At 43.8% G+C, this 24,902-nt stretch overlaps 2 protein-coding genes across 6 annotated transcripts in view; both read left to right on the top strand.

Moving 5' to 3' along the window:
* The window catches only part of LOC118386809 (tyrosine-protein kinase Fyn), a 78,701-nt gene extending 67,903 nt beyond the window's left edge, over positions 1-10,798 (top strand). For 3 of the 5 annotated variants that reach the window (XM_052523488.1, XM_052523490.1, XM_052523487.1), the window contains 6 exons: positions 5,057-5,221; positions 7,253-7,432; positions 8,019-8,095; positions 8,361-8,514; positions 8,802-8,933; positions 10,010-10,798. In XM_052523488.1, coding sequence (XP_052379448.1) covers positions 5,057-5,221; positions 7,253-7,432; positions 8,019-8,095; positions 8,361-8,514; positions 8,802-8,933; positions 10,010-10,218 — 917 coding nt within the window. In that variant the 3' untranslated portion in view covers positions 10,219-10,798. Of the gene's footprint in view, positions 1-5,056; positions 5,222-5,520; positions 5,677-7,252; positions 7,433-8,018; positions 8,096-8,360; positions 8,515-8,801; positions 8,934-10,009 lie in introns of all 5 variants that reach the window. The other 2 variants (XM_052523491.1, XM_052523492.1) reach the window with 2 other exon arrangements.
* A 7,789-nt stretch (positions 10,799-18,587) lies between these two features.
* traf3ip2a (TRAF3 interacting protein 2a) lies at positions 18,588-24,209 on the top strand. Its single transcript, XM_035774664.2, has 10 exons — positions 18,588-18,788; positions 19,142-19,158; positions 19,320-19,841; positions 20,873-21,020; positions 21,266-21,471; positions 21,720-21,808; positions 21,904-21,972; positions 22,719-22,823; positions 23,132-23,206; positions 23,337-24,209. Exons 2-10 carry the CDS (start codon positions 19,143-19,145, stop codon positions 23,481-23,483), a joined length of 1,377 nt encoding a protein of 458 aa, XP_035630557.1. The 5' UTR covers positions 18,588-18,788; position 19,142; the 3' UTR covers positions 23,484-24,209.
* The last annotated feature ends 693 nt before the right edge of the window (positions 24,210-24,902 follow it).

Raw genomic sequence — 24,902 nt, forward strand, 5'->3', positions numbered from 1 at the left:
GTAGACAGAAGTTACTAAGGTACACAATGGTTGGTTTTGTAGACAGAAGTTACTAAGGTACACAATGGTTGGTTTTGTAGACAGAAGTTACTAAGGTACACAATGGTAGGTTTTTGTAGACAGAAGTTACTAAGGTACACAATGGTTGGTTTTGTAGACAGATGGCCATGCAGCTGAAACACGTCTAGAATTTTTCATCTTTGTTTACTTTGAACACGCCATACAAATAAAGGCATTTTTAATGAATTATATGAAGAGTGCCTTGGTCCCCCTTTCTTTTTAATAGCTGTAGTGATGTTGGTGTTATAGTGGAGACATAATTTAAAAACAAATAGATACAACAGGCTTCTCCTCGGACCTGGCGTCCAATTTCTTGGATGAATCCAGAATTGTATTCTGCTGACACAATCAGTATAATGTGATTTCCACTGGGGAGGCCTCTTCAACGGCATAAATAGAAAGTGATGCTGACACTTAACATTTGAGAAGAGAATAGAATGAAATTGAAGTGACGCCTGGTGTAATGTGGTCCATAAACACAAACGTCAAATACTGAGCGAAGTACTTTCAAACTTTTTGAAAACTGTTGAGAATGCAACAGCTAAGTGATTCATGGAGGGATGAAGTGGCATGGTTTGAAATCAACTATTCAACCAATGTTGAGGAGTACATTTTAGATTGACACCGGCGCCACCTATGGTGGTTTGAAAAGGGGACCCTGATAGGATGATGTCGTCTACTGTTTGTCTTAATGTGAGATAGCGGTCTTATTATCTCACCATGTAGAGAGTAATGAGCCCGTTTTAACAACGGTGGTCTGTACTGTACCGTCACCATGCTATTGAGTGGCCCAGTTGTACAGACCACGAGGAAAGTTGAACGTCACTTTGTGATGACGACAGGCTGCATTCATGAGCATGTGTTGGTGTCAGATGAGACGGCTCTCTCTCTGTCTCTGTCTCTCTCTGTCCGTCTCTCTCTCTCTATATATATATAGTATATCGCTCTATCTTTTCCTCCGCCTCTCTCTCTCTCTCTCTCTCTCTCTCTCTCTCTACGCTCTCTATTTCCCTCTCTCTTTATGGATCACTCCCCTGTCTGTCTTTCTCTCTCTCTTTATGGATCACTCTCCCTCTGTCTGTCTGTCTGTCTCTCTCTCTATATATATATATATATTAGTATATCGCTCTCTTTTCCTCCGCCACTCTTTCTCTCTCTCTACGCTCTCTATTTCCCTCTCTCTTTATGGATCACTCTCCCTCTGTGTGTGTCTGTCTCTCTCCCCTGTCTGTCTTTCCCCATGAGAAGGGTGATATTTTCCCTCCACGTGCTCCAGTTAGCACGTTGACATGTCCTCACTGAGCCCATTGGAAATGAACCGTATGGGTTTTGTGTGTATGTTTGTGTCACTGTGCATTAACTGTCCATTTCTTTCCCCCCTTATCACCACTCCAGAGAACATATGTGAAGTTCAAACACACCTCTTCAAATGACCTTGACTGCTGTGGTTTTCCTCCAGGGCTTGTGCTTCTTCTGTTGCCTTTTGGGTCGTTCCACAAAATGAGTCCAAAATAAGTTGGTTAAAAAGATTCTTGTAATTTTAGCACGTTTTCCTATCTCAAGAGGTTCAATAAAAACAACTATTACTATAGTAAGTGCCTATTAAGTGCCAAATAAAGTAACAGGGTTGACCGTAACAGGGTTAACGAGTAAAACAGCCATGAATCCCCTTGTGACAGGGGGAATGGAAACTTGTTGTGTGCAACAGGGAGGGGCAATTGAATGCAGGCTTCACAAAAAAAAGTGTAATTGTTAAAACATTTCTAGCCTGTCAATCTACGGGTAACAGGGTTGACTTGATATGCTCAACACACTCAGTTTTCCACCACAAAACATCAGAAAATGGCCAAAAAGGGTAGGACCAGCTCACCTGATTTTATACTATGATTTGACTATTAGATGTTCAATGTTTCTTTTCAAAAAGCTTTTGAAGGAATATTTTCACCGTTAATAAAAATGCGAGTTCAGTTCACATTGACACCGTTGACCTTAAAATGAGGGACACGTTGTTGTTTTTTTTTTTTTTTTACCTTAAAATGAATCACTGATCACATGAAATAAACAATCTTCAGAAATGACTATTTCCAAAGCAACAAAATAACTAGGGCTTTACAATGATGATGAGAAATGTTGGGCTTAAGTGGGTTAAAATCCTCAGAAGTCAGAAAGTGCACAGAGGGACATGTTTATAGAATCTGAAGTTTCTACATACATTTTTGGACTAATACATGAATGAGATGTACCCATTGATTCTTGAAGAATATCACTTGTAAATGCCTCATGAGCTTAGTTCAACTGTCATACCCCGTCACAAACCAAAATACAAGCTTGTTTTACTTCAGTGTTTGTAAACCAACACTTAATAGCCTCAAAACATGGTTAAATCTATCATCTTAATATCATGGATGGTCAGTCCTTGGATCCATAGCTCTGTCTATGAATCTGGAAGTGGTTACATTTCTCCAGCCCCAATCCCTCAGCTTTTTACTGAAACAGGGCCTGGGAGGACACTTTGTTATTGTTTCAACTGCTGATTGCCGCTTTAAAGGGCACTTCATTTTAATATAACACGCTTTTAAAATCCAATATTGGTGCAAAATGTCTAATTTAAAATATCAAAAGGACTCATTTCGTGGCATTACCCTTTTGCTTTCTCACAATCTCTCACTTGGGTTTTTGAATCGAGATTCAATTTCTAGGATTATCGACGCACCTTTCCACAGCAGTCACACAGCAATCACATACGGTTGGCAAAAACAACACCAGCCCAAACTATCTTTAAAAAAAAATAATGAAATCTTTTCCTTGGAAATACCACTTATTTTTAATAGCCAACGAGGGCTAATAACAGTTGTGACACCTATTGTGTGCATACAGTGTGTCCAACGCCTCTCCCATTTGCCGTAGCGACATGTTTCATGATCGTGACACTGAGACATAAAGTACAGTATTGATACCTGGCCACAGCAGCAGGTACCGATGGGCTTTAATGGCTGGCGTGCAGTCAGAACACAACACTTGTCGTGGAAATTTCCTCTATTTACCAAATCATGGGAGCAAACCACAACACAAGTCACGAGTTAGTTATCAAAGTCCATCTTTAATTATATGAGCTTTATCATAACCCTGTGACTCTCAGATCAGTTCAGTGTCTATCAATGAATTCTCTGAGAGCCCCCTCTACATTGCAACTGAGATCCTTTAATAGCAAAGAACACACATTGTCAGACAGCATAGACATAATAAATCGTTCAGCTTTGTTTCCTTACTCAAACCCTAGAACCATAAACCAATCCCCCATATCAACAGGCATATATCAAATTGTCATTTAGATACAACCAATTCTAAATAAATCCTGGACAAACTCACGGAGAGGAGAATGATTGCTATAGGTTAAGATAGGGACAACATTAGAGGGAGCATAGAATGATTCCAGACACTGCCATCCTGCTTTCCCCGATGGGAAAAGTAGGGAGTGACTGGCACACAGACACAGTGGAGCAAAATATATGTTTACACATGATGACACTTTGACCTCTCCCCTCTCTGCGGCCCATGCAACTTAGTCTTGACATAGAACAGATAACTGCCAATGGCCACCACTATACAACAACAAAATACATTCTTATGAGAAATAACTCATAAGCATATCATGAAAATAAAACATCTTATCTATGTTACCAACCAATTCTGATTATTCCACAACACACTTCTGATGGAGAGCCTTTATCTCCCCTTTACTGCCCTGAGAAAACAGCCTGGTCCTTATCTCCTGGAGAGGCCCGGGGCCCCTGGCACAGGGCGGAAGCACCATTCCCACACCTCGCTTTTGAATCGGCGGTGGGCAAACACAGCTCCTTCCACTGCGTAAAGGAGAAATGCCAATTTTCATGTCAGGGATGAGAGGACGTGTTGTCGTCCTCACACACAGTAATGGACACAGCTGCCAGCCACAATGGCTTCTGTTGTCCCTGACTCAAATCTAGATGACAGTGCCCTCCTTCACTACACAGTGTGCATGAACATTAAAACGTCCTAGTTGTAAATACGCCGTGCAGTGCATCTGGAGTGATTGACAAGCCACGTCTCTAAACAATTACAGTCGTTATGCTAAAGCATTGGGAGTCACACGTGCCTTTAGCCAAAGTGGAACCATTAATGTGGCCATCTATAGCAGGCTGTTGTGGTCAAGCCTGACCTGCCTTTGCTAATCACGTTGTTTCCACGTCATTTCAACCCCCCCCCCCCCAAAAAAAAAAAAAAAGAAAAATCATGAATCAACGTGGAAAACATAAGGTTATTTCGTCTTTGTTTAATCAGACTTTTAACCTAAATCCAATGACATGGTGAGATGTTTGTTGATTTCATGTTGAATTAACGTTAGTTGACAACTCAACCAAATCTAAATCAAAAGTAGACGTGGAACGCCTGTTCGCAGTGGGTTCTAGCTTTGACTAAGAGCAAAGGCTGCAACCTGAGCAATATTGACCCTTCACTTTATTTTGGAATTCCTTCATGAATTCCTTACATTCAAAGAAATGTAATGCTAAAAACATCCCGTTACGTGTGTCATCAACGGAGCTGACAGAACCCTAGTGCAGTACTGTAGGGGGGAGGATGGAGGTTGGAACGACACTCAGTGTGATTTGATGAACAGTAGCTAAGAGGGCATTAGACAGATTGATTCTTGACCTTATGGCCTGGGGACAGACACCGTCTGGGACATCTAGTGGGACACATTGACTGGCTGCTGGATGCACCTGGAACTGTTCTGCTATGGCAGATCCCTTTAACTTACTGTCTATTGCAGCTTCTCTCTCTCTCTCCCTCCTCTCTCTCTCTCTCTCTCTCTCTCTCTCCCTCCTCTCTCTCTCTTCACAGTGCTTTGCTAACTGCTTTCTTTCAATCCCCTTCCTTCTCGATCTCACCCTGTGTCTCTGTATATGCGTGTGTGTGTGTGTGTGTGTACGCACGCGCTCCTTGTGCCTGTGTGCAGAGCGGGCCGCGGGGCTGTGCTGTCGCTTGGTGGTGCCCTGCCACAAAGGGATGCCCCGCCTCACCGACCTGTCCGTCAAAACCAAAGACGTTTGGGAGATCCCGCGGGAGTCACTGCAGCTCATCAAGCGTCTGGGGAATGGGCAGTTTGGGGAGGTCTGGATGGGTACGGGCAGAGTCGCCTCCGTAAACGTCTGACCGCAGGCTGCGTGGAAGGGGGCCCCTGACTGAGCAAGCAGAGACATCAGACCGAGAACAGATTGACAGTCTACTCACAACCTCTCTCTTTGAGAGATTTGGCAGAGACCAAAAAAACAACATTTGTGTCTTCACTGTTAAATGAGATGTCTACAAGCTCCGCTCTCTCTCAGTTCAATATGGCCGCCTTCCATCTGCCTGTTTGCATGTTCCTCTCCCTGGTAGTTAACCCTGTGTGCCTTGACTTCCCTGTTCCTTCCCCTGTAGAGAGTGCGGATGGTTTGTGCTTTAATTTAACGGGTGTGTGTGTGAACTGCACCCCTGATACTATGGGCCTGACTCACGATTCCTGGGAAATCGCCAGAGACTCACTTGAGTTCGAAGTAAAGCTGGGGGCGGGATGTTTTGCTGAGGTGTGGTGTGGTAAGAACCAAATAGTTCCATTCCGTTCTTTTCATTTCTATTGAGGGGTGTCCGGGAGGGAAATTGGATAACTTACATGTATTTATTTCTAAATGTAAAGGAGTTTTATTGAATAACCTGAGGACTTTTTCAGGCCAGTCAGCAAAACACAAAAGGAAACTTTTGTGCAGGTAGTTCTGTTCTGTAATATAATGGTTAGTAACATGTAAGTTATAATTTCTTTCCCAGGATACCCTTAGATTTTTGCAAATATTATTTGTATCATGCTTCAGTTTAGGCTTCAGTCTTAAATCAATAATCCTAGCATTGCCTTTTAAGCATACAATCTCACTATAATTTTTTATGTATTCTGTGTTGAACTGGCTACATGGACTACATTTAAATCCAGAGATCAGGGGTGTGTCCTGTCCTGTTGTAACATTTCAACAGGCTGTTTAGGGGTTTGGAGTTTAAGTTTGGGCTAGTCCCAGCTGCTAGCCCCAAACCCTGCTGCTAGTGACACCCAGCCCCCCTGGGATACCATTACCTCAGAACCCAGCGGGTGACCTCAGCACAGTAACGGCACAGCGCCAGGCCCCAAAATGGCCGACGAGGCCCAGCAGCCATAGCTGTGTCACTAATCAACACTGCTCTCAAGGATTTCTGAGTGCGCTCTTAAATGAAACCCGCCACAGAAGAAACGCATGTGAATTCCAAATGTCGCCGAATGACTGGAGGTCTGTCTTGCCTTTAGGTCAGAGCTGATATTTCTGCATTATTTACTGACACAGAACACATCCCAAATGGCATCATATTCCTTACTGTATATGGTGCAATACTTTTTGAACAGAGCCCAATGGGCCCTGGTCTAAACTGCTGCACTATATAGGGAATATCGTGCAATTTGCGACTGAGCCACAGAACAAGCTAAATGACCTTGTATGAAGAATCGACCATGATTTTCAATGGTTCAATATTGGGTGTATGTAAAGTACTGTAGAGAAGAACATTGGCATGGCCACACTGTGCTACAGTGCAGTAACTGGCACAGCTCCACAGAGGGGTTTTTACTTATGAGGCTGTTGCGTTTGTTAATCATCCTACAATGGGGTTATCCTTCCCTGTGTTGGTATATTGTGGGGTTTAAAACCTCACCAGATCTCTCCCGCGGCTTTTGAAAGCCATTTGAAATGAAGGGTCGCTAGAAATGTCATGCACATCTATGCGTCCCTCAGCACAACCTTTAAAGGCAAGCAGACTTCAATGTCCATTTCTGGGTTGTGTGCTGTGTTTGTTGGTATGCCAAAGCATGAATGTTTTTCGATATGAACATACTAGATTGTGCAACAGCAATGCCTAATTACATTCACAACAAAGCGGGGTCACGTCTTGCTTTGTGACGTGATGTGCCGTAGACATAATTGGACAGTTTTCCAGATTAAGTCTAGTCTTGGACTGAAAAGCACGCTTCACGGATCATCTCCATTTGAATAACTTCTTAGTCCAACGCTAGGCTTAAACCGTGTCTAGGAAACCGGCCCCCGGGAGTTGTGTGATGTGACGGCTGTACTAATTCTTTGTCCTTGGTGGGTAACAGGAACGTGGAACGGCACCACTAAGGTGGCGGTGAAGACGCTGAAGCCGGGCACCATGTCTCCCGAGTCCTTCCTGGAAGAAGCCCAGATCATGAAGAAGCTCCGGCATGACAAGCTGGTGCAGCTCTACGCTGTGGTGTCTGAGGAACCCATCTACATCGTCACTGAGTACATGGGCAAAGGTATTGTCACTCTCACACACACACACGAGTGGACGCATGTACACATAGTCAGACACACACACACACGCTATACACACACTCCCACCCACACACAGTTCATGTTGTGAAAGACACACACAGACCCACACGCAATACCTTTGTCCACGTACTCTGCGACGATGCCATGGAGGAAAAACGGACCGGAGCACTCAGTCCAACATTGACGACGTGGTGAACCACCACCTTCTGTGACACGTTGTAGGTCCAGCTAGATCGACTGTGTAACCGCCTGCCTTGTCGCCGGCCCGGTAGTTGTTATTCCTCTGGAATATTGTTTTCATTCATTACGACAATAATGAGAGCCTATATTTAACTATGACGGAGTCGGGCCAAGAAGCTGACATTTTACGAGCACCACAAGAAAGCGCTTCAGATCCGTGAATTAAGTATAGAAAAGGCTGGGATGGAAACTTTGATGTGATCGTTGTTTCGTTGGCAGGCTGGGAAGGAATCCCACATGTTGGTCAGACTGCTGTCAACTGATGTTTCAATAAAGATCTGCTATTTCAAATGCATGTCCTGAAAACAGAAATCTCCTGTTGTTTAGGAAGCCTCCTGGATTTCCTGAAGGATGGGGAGGGACGAGGACTGAAACTGCCCAATCTGGTTGACATGGCAGCCCAGGTAAAGCCCTGATTGAAAAAAAAAATGTCACTCATTCCGCTCGGTGTTTCTATAACGGAACTCGTGAGTGACTTCACAAACAAGACGACTCGGCAGCACTGACACTTCAAGACAGTGGTGTGTCACCGTGTGCAGCATTCTCTCTGGAACTAAGTCGAACGCAGTGCTTTTACCGTGTGTGTGTGTGTGTGTGTGTGTGTGTGTGTGTGTGTGTGTGTGTGTGTGTGTGTGTGTGTGTGTGTGTGTGTGTGTGTGTGTGTTCCAGGTGGCAGCAGGCATGGCATACATCGAGAGGATGAACTACATCCATAGAGACCTGCGCTCGGCTAACATCCTGGTCGGGGACAACCTGGTGTGTAAGATTGCCGACTTCGGACTGGCCAGGCTGATTGAGGACAACGAGTACACAGCACGGCAAGGTGAGGTCACACACACAATAACGAAACACAGACACACAATAATGATTGCCTTAGGTCATGAAGGGAGTTCTTCCAAAACTGGCCATAATGTGCGCATCATCACACCCTGACAGGATGTCAGTGACTCCCATTTCAGATCCAAACATGTGCTCACTGTCTGCCTATTCCACTGTACTACAGACTGGAACAGAGACACTGGGAGACACTCCCAGCTCCAGAGAGAAAGAATACCATAGCTAACTTACATTCTGTCATTTATTCATACCTCCCCCTCTGTTCTCTCCCAGGTGCTAAGTTCCCGATTAAGTGGACAGCCCCGGAGGCTGCGCTGTATGGAAAGTTCACCATCAAGTCAGACGTGTGGTCGTTTGGCATCCTGCTCACTGAGCTGGTCACCAAGGGACGTGTACCCTACCCAGGTGAGGAGGGTCAAATAACCAGAGATTCGACGGTCACGTCTCCAATGGCATCCTGTTTAGTTTCTAGAACACTAGGGTCCTGGGGACTTTGTTGGACGCAACCCTTGTGATGTAATGTCCACATTCTGAGTTGAGTCCTCACTTGGATTGCAAATAGGTAGAGGGCTATGATGCAATTATACACCACAACAAGAGCTTATATAACAAGTGGCAGGCAGCTCCTGCTGTTTTTACTGAGCGTTAAAAGAGAAGAAGGGGTCTTTAAACACGGCTGAGTGACTTTGTTTTCCTGATACAATCTGAGATTTATAACCGTAATCCAGGGCCTGCCTCTGGGCCGCTGCTGGTCCATGTGAGAGGGCTGGTCTTGGGCAGGGAGTTGACTGAGATCAGCCTCTTTGAGAGAGGGAGGGGGGATGGGGAACACATGTTTGTCCAGATGGGCCACGCTGCACTGGGCTGGGCTGGTGTGCGAAAAGAGGGAGGGAGGGGGAAGTGAGGGGAGGGTTTGCACGCTATGGGGGCCGAGCTGGGACTTAGGGGATAATAGCATCATCCTGGAAGATGTCTTAGCAGCTTTCTGACGCCCTCCCTCCGAACTGTTCTTGTTGCTGCCGAGGCCACATCTCGTAGCTAGTGAAAAATAGATGGCAAGTCACTCCAACGCCCCCAGGTTGTAAAACGTTTGACCCCTGTGTTACGAGAAAGCTTTTCCCAGGTCCAAATGTTGCCTCAAGATCAGCATCTCCAGTACAATGGTTGAACGCTCATTGTCTGTGTCATTAAGGTCATTCAGTGGAGGTAAAATCTAAACAGATCTCTTTCATTGAACCGATTTATTGATTACTTGAAGAGACTTTTTCTTTCCTTATCTCTGTCTGTCTGTCTGTCTGTCTGTCTGTCTGTCTGTCTGTCTGTCTGTCTGTCTGTCTGTCTGTCTGTCTGTCTGTCTGTCTGTCTGTCTGTCTGTCTGTCTGTCTGTCTGTCTGTCTGTCTGTCTGTCTGTCTGTCTGTCTGTCTGTCTGTCTGTCTGTCTGTCTGTCTGTCTGTCTGTCTGTCTGTCTGTCTGTGTGTAGGGATGAACAACCGGGAGGTGCTGGAGCAGGTGGAGCGAGGCTACAGGATGCCCTGTCCCCAGGACTGCCCCATCTCCCTTCACGAGCTCATGGTGCAGTGCTGGAAGAAGGACGCCGAGGAGAGGCCCACCTTCGAGTACCTGCAGGCCTTCCTGGAGGACTACTTCACGGCCACGGAGCCGCAGTACCAGCCAGGGGACAACCTCTAAACGCTGGGCTCTGGGCTGGGGACTGGACTGAACCGTGGCTCTCTGGAGCCACACCAGGGACCCGTGCATCTTCCTCAGCTCAACAGAGCATCTTGTCTCAACTCTCCTCCAGCTCCCAACACTCTCAAACACTCTCCGTGGGAAACCCCGAGACAGACTCAACCGACTGGATACCAGAGATACCAGTTAGGAGAGAGGGAGGGAGGTTTGTGGGTGGTTTGGGCTAGTTATGATGTAATGAAATGCCTGTATTCAATGTAAATAGGAACAGCTCCTCTGCCTAACTTTTGGTTTATGTTTTGGCGGTTTGTTTGCTTCTGTTATGGCATTTTGACTGATTTTCTCCATGATGATGATGATGGTGGTGATAAAGAAAATGGTCAATGAAGATGATATTTTCAAAAGGGCACCATGAGACCATGATATCTTGTCACTTCTAATCCAGAATATACAGGATATGTCTGTCAAAGCTAATTTTTTTTTTATTATTATTTTGGGGGCAATTTAATGAACACCTCCATAAATTATTTATTTCATTTTTGCGGTTTTGCTCATGTATAAAAATAAATAAGAAAACCAGTCCTGAGTGTATTGCCTCAGTGTATAAATAATGTTTGGGGCAAAGTCATCTGTTTTACAGGGACTTGAGGCAAGCATGACAAAATACTCTGTAGAGATTTCTTTTGCACCTCATGGATTTAGTTTGATATGATTTTGCTTTTATTTTGTTCATCCTTGTAAAATAGTTTTGTCCTCCTCAAAGTAATAGATGTTAGGCTAATGCCGTAACAAAGTTATTTTACAAATAATGTATGTTACATTTTGTAATTACAGCCAAATGTGTGCGCATTATACTTTTGAACATATCTCTTCTCGCTTACCAGGTTTTAAGAAAAATAAATAACGGGGGAAAAGATTGGTCTTTCCAGGTATTATTTAGTGTATACTGGAAGGACATGATGTTTATTTAAGAAGAGAAAGATGTTCATCTCTGCTTTTAATGGTCTTATTTGAACCTGTATACGAGTTCCATTTTAGCAGCCATTCCAAGGCATCCATCTGATGGTCCTTGTTTCCTCCTTGTTTCCTCCGTGCCGTGAAGCCATGTACTGGGAAGTCTTAGTGGGTAACATCTCTTCCTCCCTCTGTGAACAGTGACATGCCCCCATCCACCTGCTCCTCAAACTCATGTCCCACACTGTCTGTCTGCCTGCCTGTCTGCCTGTCTGTCTGCCTGTCTGTCTGTCTGCCTGTCTGTCTGTCTGTCTGCCTGTCTGTCTGTCTGTCTGTCTGTCTGCCTGCCTGTCTGTCTGCCTGCCTGTCTGCCTGCCTGTCTGTCTGCCTGTCTGCCTTGCCTGTCTGCCTGTCTGCCTGCCTGTCTGCCTGTCTGCCTGTCTGTCTGCCTGCCTGTCTGCCTGCCTGTCTGCCTGTCTGCCTCTGTCTGTCTGCCTGTCTGCCTGTCTGTCTGTCTGCCTCTGCCTGTCCTGTCTGCCTGTCTGTCTGCCTGTCTGCCTGTCTGCCTGTCTGCCTCCTGTCTGCCTCTGCCTGCCTGTCTGTCTGCCTGCCTGTCTGCCTGTCTGTCTGTCTGCCTCTGTCTGTCTGTCTGTCCTGTCTGCTGTCTGCCTGTCTGCCCTGTCTGTCTGCCTGTCAGGGATCCTTCCTCAGCTCATTTCTGGACCACTTCCTTTGGATGACTTTATCTTTTTATGTTTAAACTGACGTGGATATCTGAAGTCTTGCGTCTCCTGTTTCAGAGTATGTTTTATTTAACCTTCATTGGAGAGATCTCTGAGGAATGGGGTGCATTGTATCTTCAGGGGGAACGTTGCAAAGACACTGGTGAAGCGGCCGGCTGTAAAGTTTGACCTTGTTTAATCTAAATGTAGTATTTGTTCTCATCTTACGATAGTTTAAGTGCTAATAAGGATCTGTTTAAGATTGATCCCCCTCGTCGGTTTTACAGCTTAACAGTTTTAAAAGTGTCAGTAGCCTTCCTAGTGTTAATTCTTCTATTTTTCCATTTGTTAACATTTTCTGTTTTGTTAATTCAGTGGTTTGGCATTTGAAATTCAAGAAGAACAATAAACATTTTACACTCTTTCCACTTATTTTATATATTATTTCATGCTATGGAATTGCTGCGTCTGTTGCTGTGTGTGTCTAGACATAATCCAACAGGCTTGTCCATCTCTGCCTTCGTGACCACACTGCTCCAGGGTGAAACAGAAGAGATTTAAAGAAGGCACGCCTTTGACATCATTGGACAGGAGTCTCTCCAGCACCTTAGCTGTATGTTGAGGGGAGGGCCAGCAGGCACCTAAGGAGGTGCTAAATGACTGCTACATGAATACAGGGTAGGCCTGCAGCTGGGATGAGGCACCGGTGCCAGCTAGTTACAGGGGAACTCTACGGTCAGACCGACACACACACACACACACACACACACACACACACACACACACACACACAGCCTGCAGCTCATACAATCACCTCACAACTCGTCTAGCACATCGCCAACTCCATTGGTAAAGTTTGCAAAGGGACACCTCGGCAATGGCAGTCATATGTTGGCTGATAAGCTGCAGGGTATTTGTTATCAGGTGAGAGTCACTGCACAAGCTCTGTAATAGAAGGGAAAAAAGTGTTATGTTAACTTTGTGCGTTCAACAGTCATCTTAAATTGTATTTTCTGTGAAGACCACAAGAGGGAGTCTTTTCCATCACTGTGTGTGATGGAAAACCACACTGTCGAAGTGAGCCCTATCAGCCAGCAGCTGCCAAGATTGGTGACTTCATTGAGGAATCATGGTAACTTGTTGTTTAACTTGTAATTCATCTCCTTGGATACATCACTATAACAATATGTCAATCAATATTCTTAGAAGGATATTACAAGAATCTTATTTAAGCATATGAGATATGTTGATTTCCATGGCCTCGCTCTCACAGATCAATGTAAACCCACCAGAGGTCTGTATTCCTGTGCTTCAGGTGATGTGACACCTGTAGATGAGCCCTCTTTTCTATATGTAGATCTGGCTTCCCAGAGAGAGAGAGAGAGCAGGAAGGCTTTATTTGACCTGCAGCTGGCTCACTTGGTCCTCATCATCACCTAATACTACTGGACTGGGCTGGACTGGACTGGACTGGACTGGGCTGGGCTGGGCTGGGCTGGGCTGGACTGCCAAAACAGTGGATATCTACTAATTTTAAAAGGCTAATTGATCATTAGAAAACCCTTTTGCAATTGTGTTAGCACAGGTGAAAACTTTTGTTCTGATTAAAGAAGCAATAAAACTGGCCTTTAGACTAGTTGAGTATCTGGAGCATCAGCATTTGTGGGTTCGATTACAGGCTCAAAATGACCAGAAACAAAGATCTTTCTTCTGAAACTCATCAGTCTATTCTTGTTCTGAGAAATGAAGGCTTTTCTATGTGAGAAATGTTCAAGAAACTGAAGATCTCGCACAACACTGTGTACTACTCCCTTCACAGAACAGCGCAATCTGGCTCTAACCAGAATAGAAAGAGTGGGAGAGCCCGGTATACAACTGAGCAAGAGGACAAGTACATTAGAGTGTCTAGTTTGAGAAACAGACGCCTCACAAGTCCTCAACTGGCAGCTTCATTAAATAGTACACGCAAAACACCAGTCTCAACGTCAACAGTGAAGAGGCGACTCCGGGATGCTGGCCTTCTAGGCAGAGTTGCAAAGAAAAAGCCATATCTCAGACTGGCCAATAAAAATAAAAGATTAAGATGGGCAAAAGAACACAGACACTGGACATAGGAACTTTGTCTAGAAGGCCAGCATCCCGGAGTCGCCTCTTCATATATATACACACTACCAGTCAAACGTTTTAGAACACCTACTCATTCAAGGGTTTTTCTACATTTTTACTATTTTCTACATTGTAGAATAATAGTGAAGACATCAGCACTGTGAAATAACACATGGAATTATGTAGAAAATATATATTTTTAAATTATATTTATATTATATTATATCTCAAATTATATTTATATTTGAGATTCTTCAAATAGCAAACCTTTGCCTTGATGACAACTTTGCACAATCTTAGCATTCTCTCAACCAGCTTCGTCACCTGGACTGCATTTAAATGAACAGGTGTGCCTTGTTAAAAGTTCATTTGTGGAATTTCTTTCCTTCTTCATGTGTTTGAGCCAATTTAAAAAAAATGTTGACCTTTATTTAAGTCAGTTAAGAACAAATTATTATTTTCAATGACAGTCTAGGAACAGTGGGTTAACTGCCTTGTTCAGGGGCAGAATAACAGACTTTTACCGTGTCAGCTCGGAGATTCGATCTTGCACCCTTTCGCTTACTAGTCCAACGCACTAACCACTACGCTAACTGCAGCTCCAAATCAATCAGTTGTGTTGTGACAAGGTAGGGGGTATACAGAAGATAGCCCTATTTGGTAAAATACCAAGTCCATATTATGGCAAGAACAGCTCAAATAAGCAAAGATAAATGACAGTCCATCATTACTTTAAGACATGAAGGTCAGTCAATACGGAACATTTCCAGAACTTTGAAAGTTTCTTCAAGTGCAGCCGCAAAAACCATAAGGCGCAATGATGAAACTGGCTCTCATGATAACCACCACAGGAAAGGAAGACCCAGAGTTACCTCTTAGTTCATTAGAGTTACCAGCCTCAGAAATTGCAGCCCACATAAATGCTTCACAGAGTTCAAGTAACAGACACATCTCAACATCAACTGTTCAGACGAGACTGTGTGAATCAGACCTTCATGGTCGAATTGCTGCAAAGAAACAACTACTAAAGGACATCAATGAGAAGAAGAGACTGGCTTGTGCCAACACCAGAAATGGACATTAGACCAGTGGAAATTTGTTCTTTGGTCTGGAGTCCAAAATTTGAGATTTTTGGTTCCAACCGCTGTGTCTTTGTGAGATGTGTTGTGGGTGAATGGATGATCTCTACATGTTTATTTCCCAACGTAGAGCATGGAGGAGGAAGTGTGATGGTGTGGGGGTGCTTTGATGGTGACACTGTCATTTAGGATTCAAGGCACACTTAACCAGCATGGCCACCACAGCATTCTGCAGCGATACGCCATCCCATCTGGTTTGGGCTCATTTGTTTTTCAACAGGACAATGACCCAAAACACCTCCAGTCTGTGTAAGGGATATTTTACCAAGAAGGAGAGTGATGGAGTGCTGCATCAGATGACCTGGCTTCCACAATCCCCCAACCTCAACCAAATTGAGATGGTTTGGGATGAGTCGGACCACAGAGTGAAAGAAAAGCAGCCAACAAGTGTTCAGCATATGTGGGAACTCCTTCAAGACTATTGGAAAATCATTCCAGGTGAAGCTGGTTGAGAGAATGCCAAGATTGTGCAAAGCTGTCATCAAGGCAAAGGGTGGCTATTTGAAGAATCTAAAATATAAACTATATAACTATATTGTCACGTTCTGACCTTTATTTCCTTTGTTTTGTCTTTATTTTAGTATGGTCAGGGCGTGAGTTGGGGTGGGCAGTATATGTTTTGTGTTTCTATGTCTTTCTATTTCTGTGTTCGGCCTAGTATGGTTCTCAATCAGAGGCAGGTGTCGTTAGTTGTCTCTGATTGAGAATCATACATAGGTAGCCTGTTTTTCACTGTTGGTTTGTGGGTGATTGTTTCCTGTGTCAGTGTTTGTGCCACACGGAACTTTTTTTTGGTTAGTTCACATTTATTGTTTTTGTATTTTGTGTTCATGTTGAGTTTTTCTTATTAAAACATGGACACTTACCACGCCACATCTTGGTCTGATCCTTGCTACACCTCTTCAGAGGAAGAGGAAGAAATCAGCCGTTACATATATAAACTATTTGTTTAAAAATTTAAATAAGAAACAGCAAAGGAATAATTAATAACCATTTATTGGACTTTGCTAAATGGGCATCCCAGGTATAAAAAAGGAAGTGATGTTGGTGCTCTACTGACACAGCACAGGTGAAATTGTATGTTTCCTAGTTCCAAGAAAACAATTATTGGAACCACAGATATATGATCAAGATAACAGCACAAATTCATCTTTATGTCCGTGTCAAGACATTACCACACAGTCATTTCGACCCTTACAGTATATAAGCCTTTCAAGGTCATATATACACAAGGGTCACACTGTTATCCTATGCTATCCTATTCTATAGAGACTTCACATGTGCATGTTTCAGGTAGTCAAAAAGCCTTTGTCTGTTATTGTGTTAGTAGTCACCCTCAGACATACGATGCACCCGCACCACAATTATCAAGCGTGATCAAGATGTCTGACAAACCTGTTTCAACGGTGTTCCCCTTCCTCGTTGAAATGTAACCTTAACAACATCCTGTCGATAAATAACCAACTCCAATCACAATATATCCATAAAGGCCCAGTAAAAACCAATGTTTTAAAAAATAAATAAATATAGTGCGCTTATTAATCTGTGATGTAACCCTTCTTGGTTCTTATCCATATATTGTTTATGTTTATTACACTGTGCTTATCTCTGTATCAATAATGTCCTTTATCCAGCTACCCTAATGGGTTTATTGCAAGGATTACCATCTCTACTATTGCCTGGTACTGAGGATTAGGACTGAAACATGAGGGGGGCCAGTGTCTTAATCACTGTTCAGAAGGTCTACTACCCTTTGCTGTGCATTCTGGGGATCCCAGGTGTGTGTATATCCTATATTTTTTGTGCCGTTTCCTAAATCTATATGTGTCTGTGAGATGTTTCAGATGTTTCAGAACGTGAGTACATTTCATAGATACATTTCAAAGGAAATGTCACTACTCCAAACAGGACTCCCCTGCTTTTCATTTCTTCTTCCTCCGCCAATCTCTTCACGTTCTACATGATCTGCTTCCGTAACTGTGGAATGTCTGACACGGCCATCATCTACCTGAGCCGCCTGGGCCATCGTTGGACACCTCCTACCTGGTGTCAAGATTACCAGGCTGACCTGCGTGGGGCTATCATCCTGGTCTCCCACCTGGCCTCCGTGCCCATTGGCTGGATCAAGGTGATGACGCTGAAGAATTTCACCATAGAGGGGAAGAATGTGACTCGTCCCCGGTGTCACTACAGGGACCATATCTAGTCTACCGTCCTGGTGTGGGTTACTACGATCCTCTCCGGTGGTATCCCCATCACCCTGGTCATCATCTTCAACTCAGTGATCGGCCAGCACCTGATCAGTGCCAGCAGGTGGCTCACTAAGGAGGAGTGGCGGGTCATGCAGGGGTGGAGCACCAAGGAGGAGTGGCGGGTCATGCAGGGGTGGAGCACCAAGGAGGAGTGGCGGGTCATGCAGGGGTGGAGCACCAAGGAGGAGTGGCGGGTCATGCAGGGGTGGAGCACCAAGGAGGAGTGGCGGGTCATGCAGGGGTGGAGCACCAAGGAGGAGTGGCGGGTCATGCAGGGGTGGAGCACCAAGGAGGAGTGGCGGGTCATGCAGGGGGGAGCACCAAGGAGCACCAGGGTGGGAGGAGGAGTGGCGGGTCATGCAGGGGTGGAGCACCAAGGAGGAGTGGCGGGTCATGCAGGGGTGGAGCACCAAGGAGGAGTGGCGGGTCATGCAGGGGTGGAGCACCAAGGAGGAGTGGCGGGTCATGCAGGGGTGGAGCACCAAGGAGGAGTGGCGGGTCATGCAGGGGTGGAGCACCAAGGGTGTGGTGCGGAGGACCATCTTCCTGCTGGGCACGGTGTCTTTGACCTTTGTGGTGCTCAGTCTGCCGCGCTTCGTGGCCTACTGCATCCTGCACACCAAGTACAACCACGATTGGTTCGACAGGAGTGACGACAAGAGAGAGACTGGACCGTGACTGCCGCGACTGGACTCCAACTAAAGCCTCTCTACCAAATGCTAAGGCCGTTCTCAAATAAAACTCTCCGTTTACTTGTGAATATGATTTTTTATTTATTTATTTTAAATGCTTATTTTCTTGTTTTCTTCGCTGGATAACTTTAGAGTTCTATAACTTTTTTCTATATTTTGTAAGAGTTTGTCGGGTCGTTCTGTTTTTTGTTTGTTGTTGTCGTCTTTTCTTAGCAAAAGCAGCTCATTAATGTTAAAAGCGTGTTCACTTTAATGGGCTGCACACTTTCCGTGAATCAAGTGCCCTCATGTCTGTAGGTGTGCTTTTACTATGACAACTCAATCCACTTTAAATGACAAGGTTCGCCCTGACTGGTTGCAGAATTCCTGCTCTGTTTTCACAACAACCTGATTGGTGGACGTGAACTGCATGCCCCACATTATTTGCATAAATGGCAGAGGGGGACTCCCTTGCTTTGCCAGCACTGATCTCTTCCTCTAGACAAAAATTGTGGGAATGTTTCCTATTCGCTCCAGGGCAGATTTGCATATAGAGGGTGGAATACACGGCTCTGACACAGATAGGAGCCGGGGTCAGGTTTAACTGTTCAACTTGACTGTAAATGGCACCTGTGCTGTATGTTTTAACTTGTTTTCATTGCTTGAAGTCAGGAGAATTTAGTAATTGACTTGTTTTTGCATTATTCCTTCACAGACACATTGCAGGTAAGTTAGTTGCTTGACTGGAGGACAAAGTTCACTTCCTTGGAATATACGTAATGTTTGGTCTGACTGGTTTTCGCTATGTATTATAGTGACTCTGTATAGCCAAAGGACAGCTTTGAGTTCTGTAGTCATAAGGGCTTTCCGTCGATCTGCTACATATCATAGCTTTCTTTCGTTTTCTTTTTTACCCGTAAAAGAGTTTGTTTCACTTGTGAATGCAGTTTTTCTAAAAAAGTGTTGCCAGGAATGTCATGTCATTCTGCTATCCACAGAGCTCAGCTTTCATTCCTGTTAAACCACATTTGTTTCTGTTTCCTTTTTACAAACAAATCTATCCCTCGTCCTGAGAGAAGAATGGACTCTTTCACAGGTACACCATTGTCAAATACAGTACACACTACCACACCTATCGAAAAGGAAAGTTAACCTTACGATAAACTCACTCTTACATATCACATCATTTTTTCCCCCTTTACTTCTCCTAAATGGCTTAAGCTGAATAATATTGTCTGTTGTTGTTGTTGTTGTCAGATTCCTGTCGTCACAGAAGTATTCCGGTGGAGACAGATGAGTCAATGACATCATCAACGCTGAACCTAGCATTGCCCTTGGACTGTGGGCAGTGCTCAGAACACAGAAAGAGGCCAAAGGAAGAGGCCTGGTTTTCCCCTGAGGTGACCGTCAACGACGTAGGCCAGGTGGAATACCCCAAGGACTCCTGGAGAACCTCTACGGAAGACCCTCTGGGTAACCTTCGACCCCAGTTCAGAACCCCCTCCCTGCATCAGAAAGACTTGTTCCCACACACCCCTGACCCTGTCGAACTCAGGTTACACTCCTACAGAGAGAGGGCTCAGTGGACTGAGGATTTCTCTTTCTCTGGGATTCACCGGCGGGGAGCGGAGGGCTTCCCTGGTCCTCCCAGCTGGCCTCTACCTCAGGACTGTAACCTTGAAGGAGCAGAACACTTGGAGTCCCCTCTTTCTCTCAGGTCTGACTTAAATGACATCCGCTGTGTCCCTCCGAGATACCCACCACACACGCCTCCTCGATGTAAGTAACGTGCTGTATATGACAACTGTATTCATATAATTAAATAGAAAAGACATAGATAAATGAATCCAAATGATACTGGAGCTGGGTCATTCCGCGAATAGTGTGCCTTTTTGTCGTCAGATTCCCGTCGTCACAGGAGTATTCCGGTGGAGACAGATGAGTCAGAATGACATGACCCTTTGATATTTTAAGTGGAAATGATGTACTATTATTGAATTTTAGAGCATTTTAAACCACATGGACATTTTTATAAATAATATGAATAGAGACTTGCTAATGTGCCAAAAACATGTCAAAGCATGTTATATTTATTGAACTGCCCTTCAATATAAACCACATGGACATTTTTATATATCAGATTTTTTTTTTTTTGAATATAGACTTGCCGAAATGCCAAAAATCGGAATTTTGAAAAGTCTGACTTTTCCTGACTTGTAGGAAGATTTGAACCCACTTAACCACAAACGTTTGCCATGTTGTCACCATCATTGTAAAGCTCTGGTTATTTTGTTGCTTTGATAAAGTCATTTCTGAAGATGATTATTTAGTTCATGTGATTTCTCCCTCGTTTTAAGGTCAACCCTGTTATGGGAACTGAAACAACATGCTTCCATTCCTTCTGTCACAATGGGAGTTATGGCTGATATAAGATAAAATTGTCACAGTCAACCCTGTTACTTTAATTAGCACTTTTCTTAATTTGAATTCTTGAAATGGGAAAGCATGTTTTTACGAAGGGGAACATTATGAGCTTTTTATGACAGCAAATAAAAATTAGGTGAAATAAAATAAAATAAAATTGTTTTTACAGTTATCCCGCCCAAAAGGCACTATTTTTTTGTGGAAAGACCAAGCTATATAACATTTTCTGGGTCGTAGGTGATGCTTTTGTTTAGGTTGTTGTTTATATTGCTGTCTGAAATATAGCCTGGATGATCCACGTCCTATACTTCAGATAGGGATGATTTGAATTGGGAGCCCATCCAAGACAGGATGTTAAGAGCATGTCTTCTCACGTCCCTCTACAGGCCCTGATCAAGTGCACGGCAGGTGTCCGAGACTGTACACATGTCAGAAACCCGTAAATCAAACCTGTCCCCTCTATAATCGTCATCATTATAACCATCTTCCCCCTACGGAACCTCAGCGGGAGCTTCAGCAAGACCCGCCATCCTGGTACACTAAATATCCCTATAACCTACTGGTCTAACATCAGATTATATCATAAGCCTAGATATCAAAACCAATTGGATTTCGCAAGTTCCTAGTGCTGCTTTGTTTACATTTTAATAGGAAATGTTTGGTGGGGATCCAGTTTTAGCACTAATGTCTGCTGGTGGGCATTACAATATACATATAATTCCTGTTTTATGAGTGTTTGGAGCAGACAACAAAATCTTTTATACCGTTTCCCTCTCTAGGACTCACACGGCTCAAAACAGACTATATGGACAAGGAGCTCTAAAAGCCCCCAACCGGAATCTTCCTCAGCGTGTGGCCCCTCCCAGAGAGGTGATGTCTGAGGTCAGTGTGGTGCCCTCTTACCCAGTGACCCCCGGCCAACCAGGTGGGGGAGGAACAGCTACACAGGAACAGAGGAAGACTATCAGTTTACCTGAGGAGTGCAGTAAGTGCATATCATTCTCCATCCCTCAGCAAAAACTTTATCCCCCCCAAAAAAAATATTTTAAAGTTTATTGTTCATTAAACAGTGGATTTTCTGTGAATCAGAATAATTGTGTCACCTTATGGCCTTGGCTTGTAAGAGCTCAATATTAAGACTTAAAACCAAGTCTAACATCCACTAAAATGCAAATAGTTGTTTGAGTGCAATTAACATTCATGTGAATGCCATGCTTGTCTGTTTGATTGCAGGGAATGTTTTTATTACGTATTCTGTGGACACAGCCAGTGAGATGTTTATCTTCGTGAAGTTTCTGATAGATCAGGGCTTTAAACCAGCTGTAAGTTTGCAAACTGTATTTTCCATGGTCTTTTATTCAGAAATGTCCCAATATTTTAAACACTATTTTTCATACATAATTCCTCTCTCTGGCAGATTGACATTTTTGATAATGCAGTCAGAAGAATGGACATCAACAAGTGGATGGACACCTATTTAAAGGATGTATGTCATAGCGGTCAGCATTTTTAGAGCATAAAATAGAGCTATTTAATGATGAAACTATACAGAAGCAAATGGGTAACACTTTATTTTAAGGGTCAGTAAATAAACAATTTATGAATCATTACTCCCACATTTGTAAATGTAAATAAACGAATTCTTCACAAATCTCTATATATATATATCCCATAAATATCCTGTGTTGTGTGCTTATTCTTTTACCAGGTACTGCTGGAATGTCTACCAATGGCTTGCCCATCTTTTTGTGAGAAATTACACTGGTCACTCAACGTATTTATACAGCATAATTAGTGCTCACTTTAGATTAGGGGCTGCAAAAAAAACATGTTACTAATGATTAGCGAATGGTTTATAAATGTGGGATTAATGATTAATACATGGTGAACACCCACTTTATAAATGCCTGATGAATAGTTTATTACAGACCCTTAAAGAGATATTACCAAAATCCCGAAGTACTTCTCCAGAGTCAGATAAACTTGTGGATACCATTTCTATGTCTCTGTGTCCAAGTATGAAAGAAGTTACAGCCAATGAAGGAAGTTCGAGGTAGTTTCTCGAGCCAATGCTAACTGGCGTTAGCGCAACGAGCGCTGATGCTAGTTAGCATTGGCTCGAGCAACTACCTCGAACTTCCTTCATTGGCCTCATTGACAAAATCCTGAAGTATCCATTTAAAACGAAGTCTTATCAAAAAACTGAACTGACTATGAGATGCTGCGTTGCAGAAGTCAGTGCTGATCATCGTGGCCATCAGTCCTAAGTACAAGGCAGACGTGGAGGGATACGGGGAGGATGAGCATGGTCTCCACACCAAGTACATTCACACTCAGGTAGGCACGTATACATGCACGTGTAAGAATATATCAAATGAATGTGGGTAGCTACTGTCTTTTTTAAATTATTATTATTATGGCGTCTCAAGATTAGGACAGTGAGACAAAAAGGTTCTGGGCCTTGGCCACAGCCCCTCCTTGTCATGATGTAGCATAGGTATAAAACACTGCTGTGTAATACAAAGGGAAACATAAACTATACATGGCTGTGGTACAGTCTATGTACAGTATGCATTTGATATGCAATGAAGACCATTCATAAAAGCACCAGGCGTTTATCTTTGAGCAACCTTTTCCCATTTTAGATCCAGAATGAGTTCATCCAGCAGCACTGCCTTAATTTCCGACTGGTGCCCGTATTATTTCCCACTGCTACCAAGGTGAGTGGATAGTGAGATGTTATCTCCATAGGGATAGGATTCTATAGTGTTGTGATATCCTGTTATATCCTCATGAGTCACTCACGCCGTGGTGTAACGTTACCTATCCCAATCCTGTCTTGTCCTCCAGAGACATGTCCCCGCTTGGCTCCAGAGTACCAGGATCTACCGCTGGCCCCAGGATACCCAAGACTTGGTTCTCCGTTTGCTAAGAGAGGAACGCTACATCGCCCCCTCTCTGGGGAAAGAGATGACCCTCTCTATTCGGCCCCTCTGAGAACTGCTAAACTGCTATAGACACGTTGTTTTTCTGGTACGTAATTGACTTGGATGTTTATATGGCAAATGATTATAGCCTTTTTTTTGTGCGCAACTGAAATTGTGTGTGGGCGGAGGCGTGTAATTTAGCACAATTCTCAAATAACCACAAGGTGGCAGTATTTACTTTTTCACGTTTCAAGTCCTAAAAATGTGCTTGCTTGACATGTTAGGAGTTAATAGTTACGCCTGACATTGTATGGTGACTGTGTTCCTAATATTATGTGATCGGAATATATATTTTAATGGAAAGTAATAATGGCCTGTTGACTGTGAGGTTGTTGAATTTACATGCCACACTTTTTTAAATATCGTAGCCTATACTACGTAGTTACTACTGTATTACCCAGAATAGCACTAAACAATGAGCAATGTAAAGGTCTCACACTTCTTTGGGTTATAGCAGATAAATAGAACAGGATGTAAAGGTGCTTTTAGGGGCCCCCTATTCATCCATGATTTAAGATCCACAGAGGGGCCACAGGAAGAATCTGTCACTAAAACATCAATCTTCTGCAACAGAGGGAGGGGCTGGGGTTCACACCTAACCTGCTCTTTTCTCTTGTATTTTATCTGTGGTGGTTACGTCATCCTTTGATTAGCCAAACAAAACTATTTTCTGTCAATAATGGCAATCATACTCCACTGTAAATAACAATAAAGTATTAAAATGGTTGGTACTGTATTTCTCTGTGTTATGAGACATATGTCTGCTATTCTCAAAAAACAGCCAGTTGTAAATGTCACTATCAGCCTAATGCATTCATTAACCATGAGAGCTTAGTTTCCTGCACCCATAAATCAGTTGCTTGTATGATTGTTCCAATACTTGCACCACACTATACAAAGCCTTATCTGGCCAACCCAAAGCAACCACAGGGTTTGGGGAAGGGGGAGATGAGATACTCTCCTGCAGGTGGCTTGGTGTGTGAAACTGAGCCTGTCATCTTATCAGTGAGGTGAGTGATTGATTAACCTGGGCAAACGGGGCTGTGCCTCCAGATTAGAAGTGGAAATTCTCCAAACATCAACAAGGATACAATTCCCTTCACAAGAGAGCTGTGTTAACTGCTGTATGTGAATACTTACCCAGAAATATATAGTTTAATCAGCTGTAGGCTATCCCAGATTGTGATGCATATGCCTATAGCTCTCAGCAGAAAACTGCTATTAAACAAACTCACCTCATTTTTACCTGCGCTGATTGGTTTCCAGAGAAAGGGCCAAATCTCACTCAAGGTCAGAGCACACTCCCATTGACAGACGCTCCCACTCCATCCAGATGAAATGCTAACGGTACATTCTTCGTCATCAGGGACCCATTGAGTGTGGCTGTGTCCCCAGTCTGAGCCGAGTGTTCGGAGGGGTTTATGGGCCT

This window comes from Oncorhynchus keta, chromosome 8 (genome assembly GCF_023373465.1).
Source record: "Oncorhynchus keta strain PuntledgeMale-10-30-2019 chromosome 8, Oket_V2, whole genome shotgun sequence".
Taxonomy (NCBI): domain Eukaryota; kingdom Metazoa; phylum Chordata; class Actinopteri; order Salmoniformes; family Salmonidae; genus Oncorhynchus; species Oncorhynchus keta.

Bases quoted from the DNA above. Each gene is read 5' to 3' on its own strand.
- traf3ip2a (XM_035774664.2), top strand. The intron at 19,842-20,872 runs GTAAGTAACGTG...GTCCCTCTACAG, and splicing joins ACCACACACGCCTCCTCGAT to GCCCTGATCAAGTGCACGGC. The intron at 21,021-21,265 runs GTACACTAAATA...TTCCCTCTCTAG, and splicing joins CAGCAAGACCCGCCATCCTG to GACTCACACGGCTCAAAACA.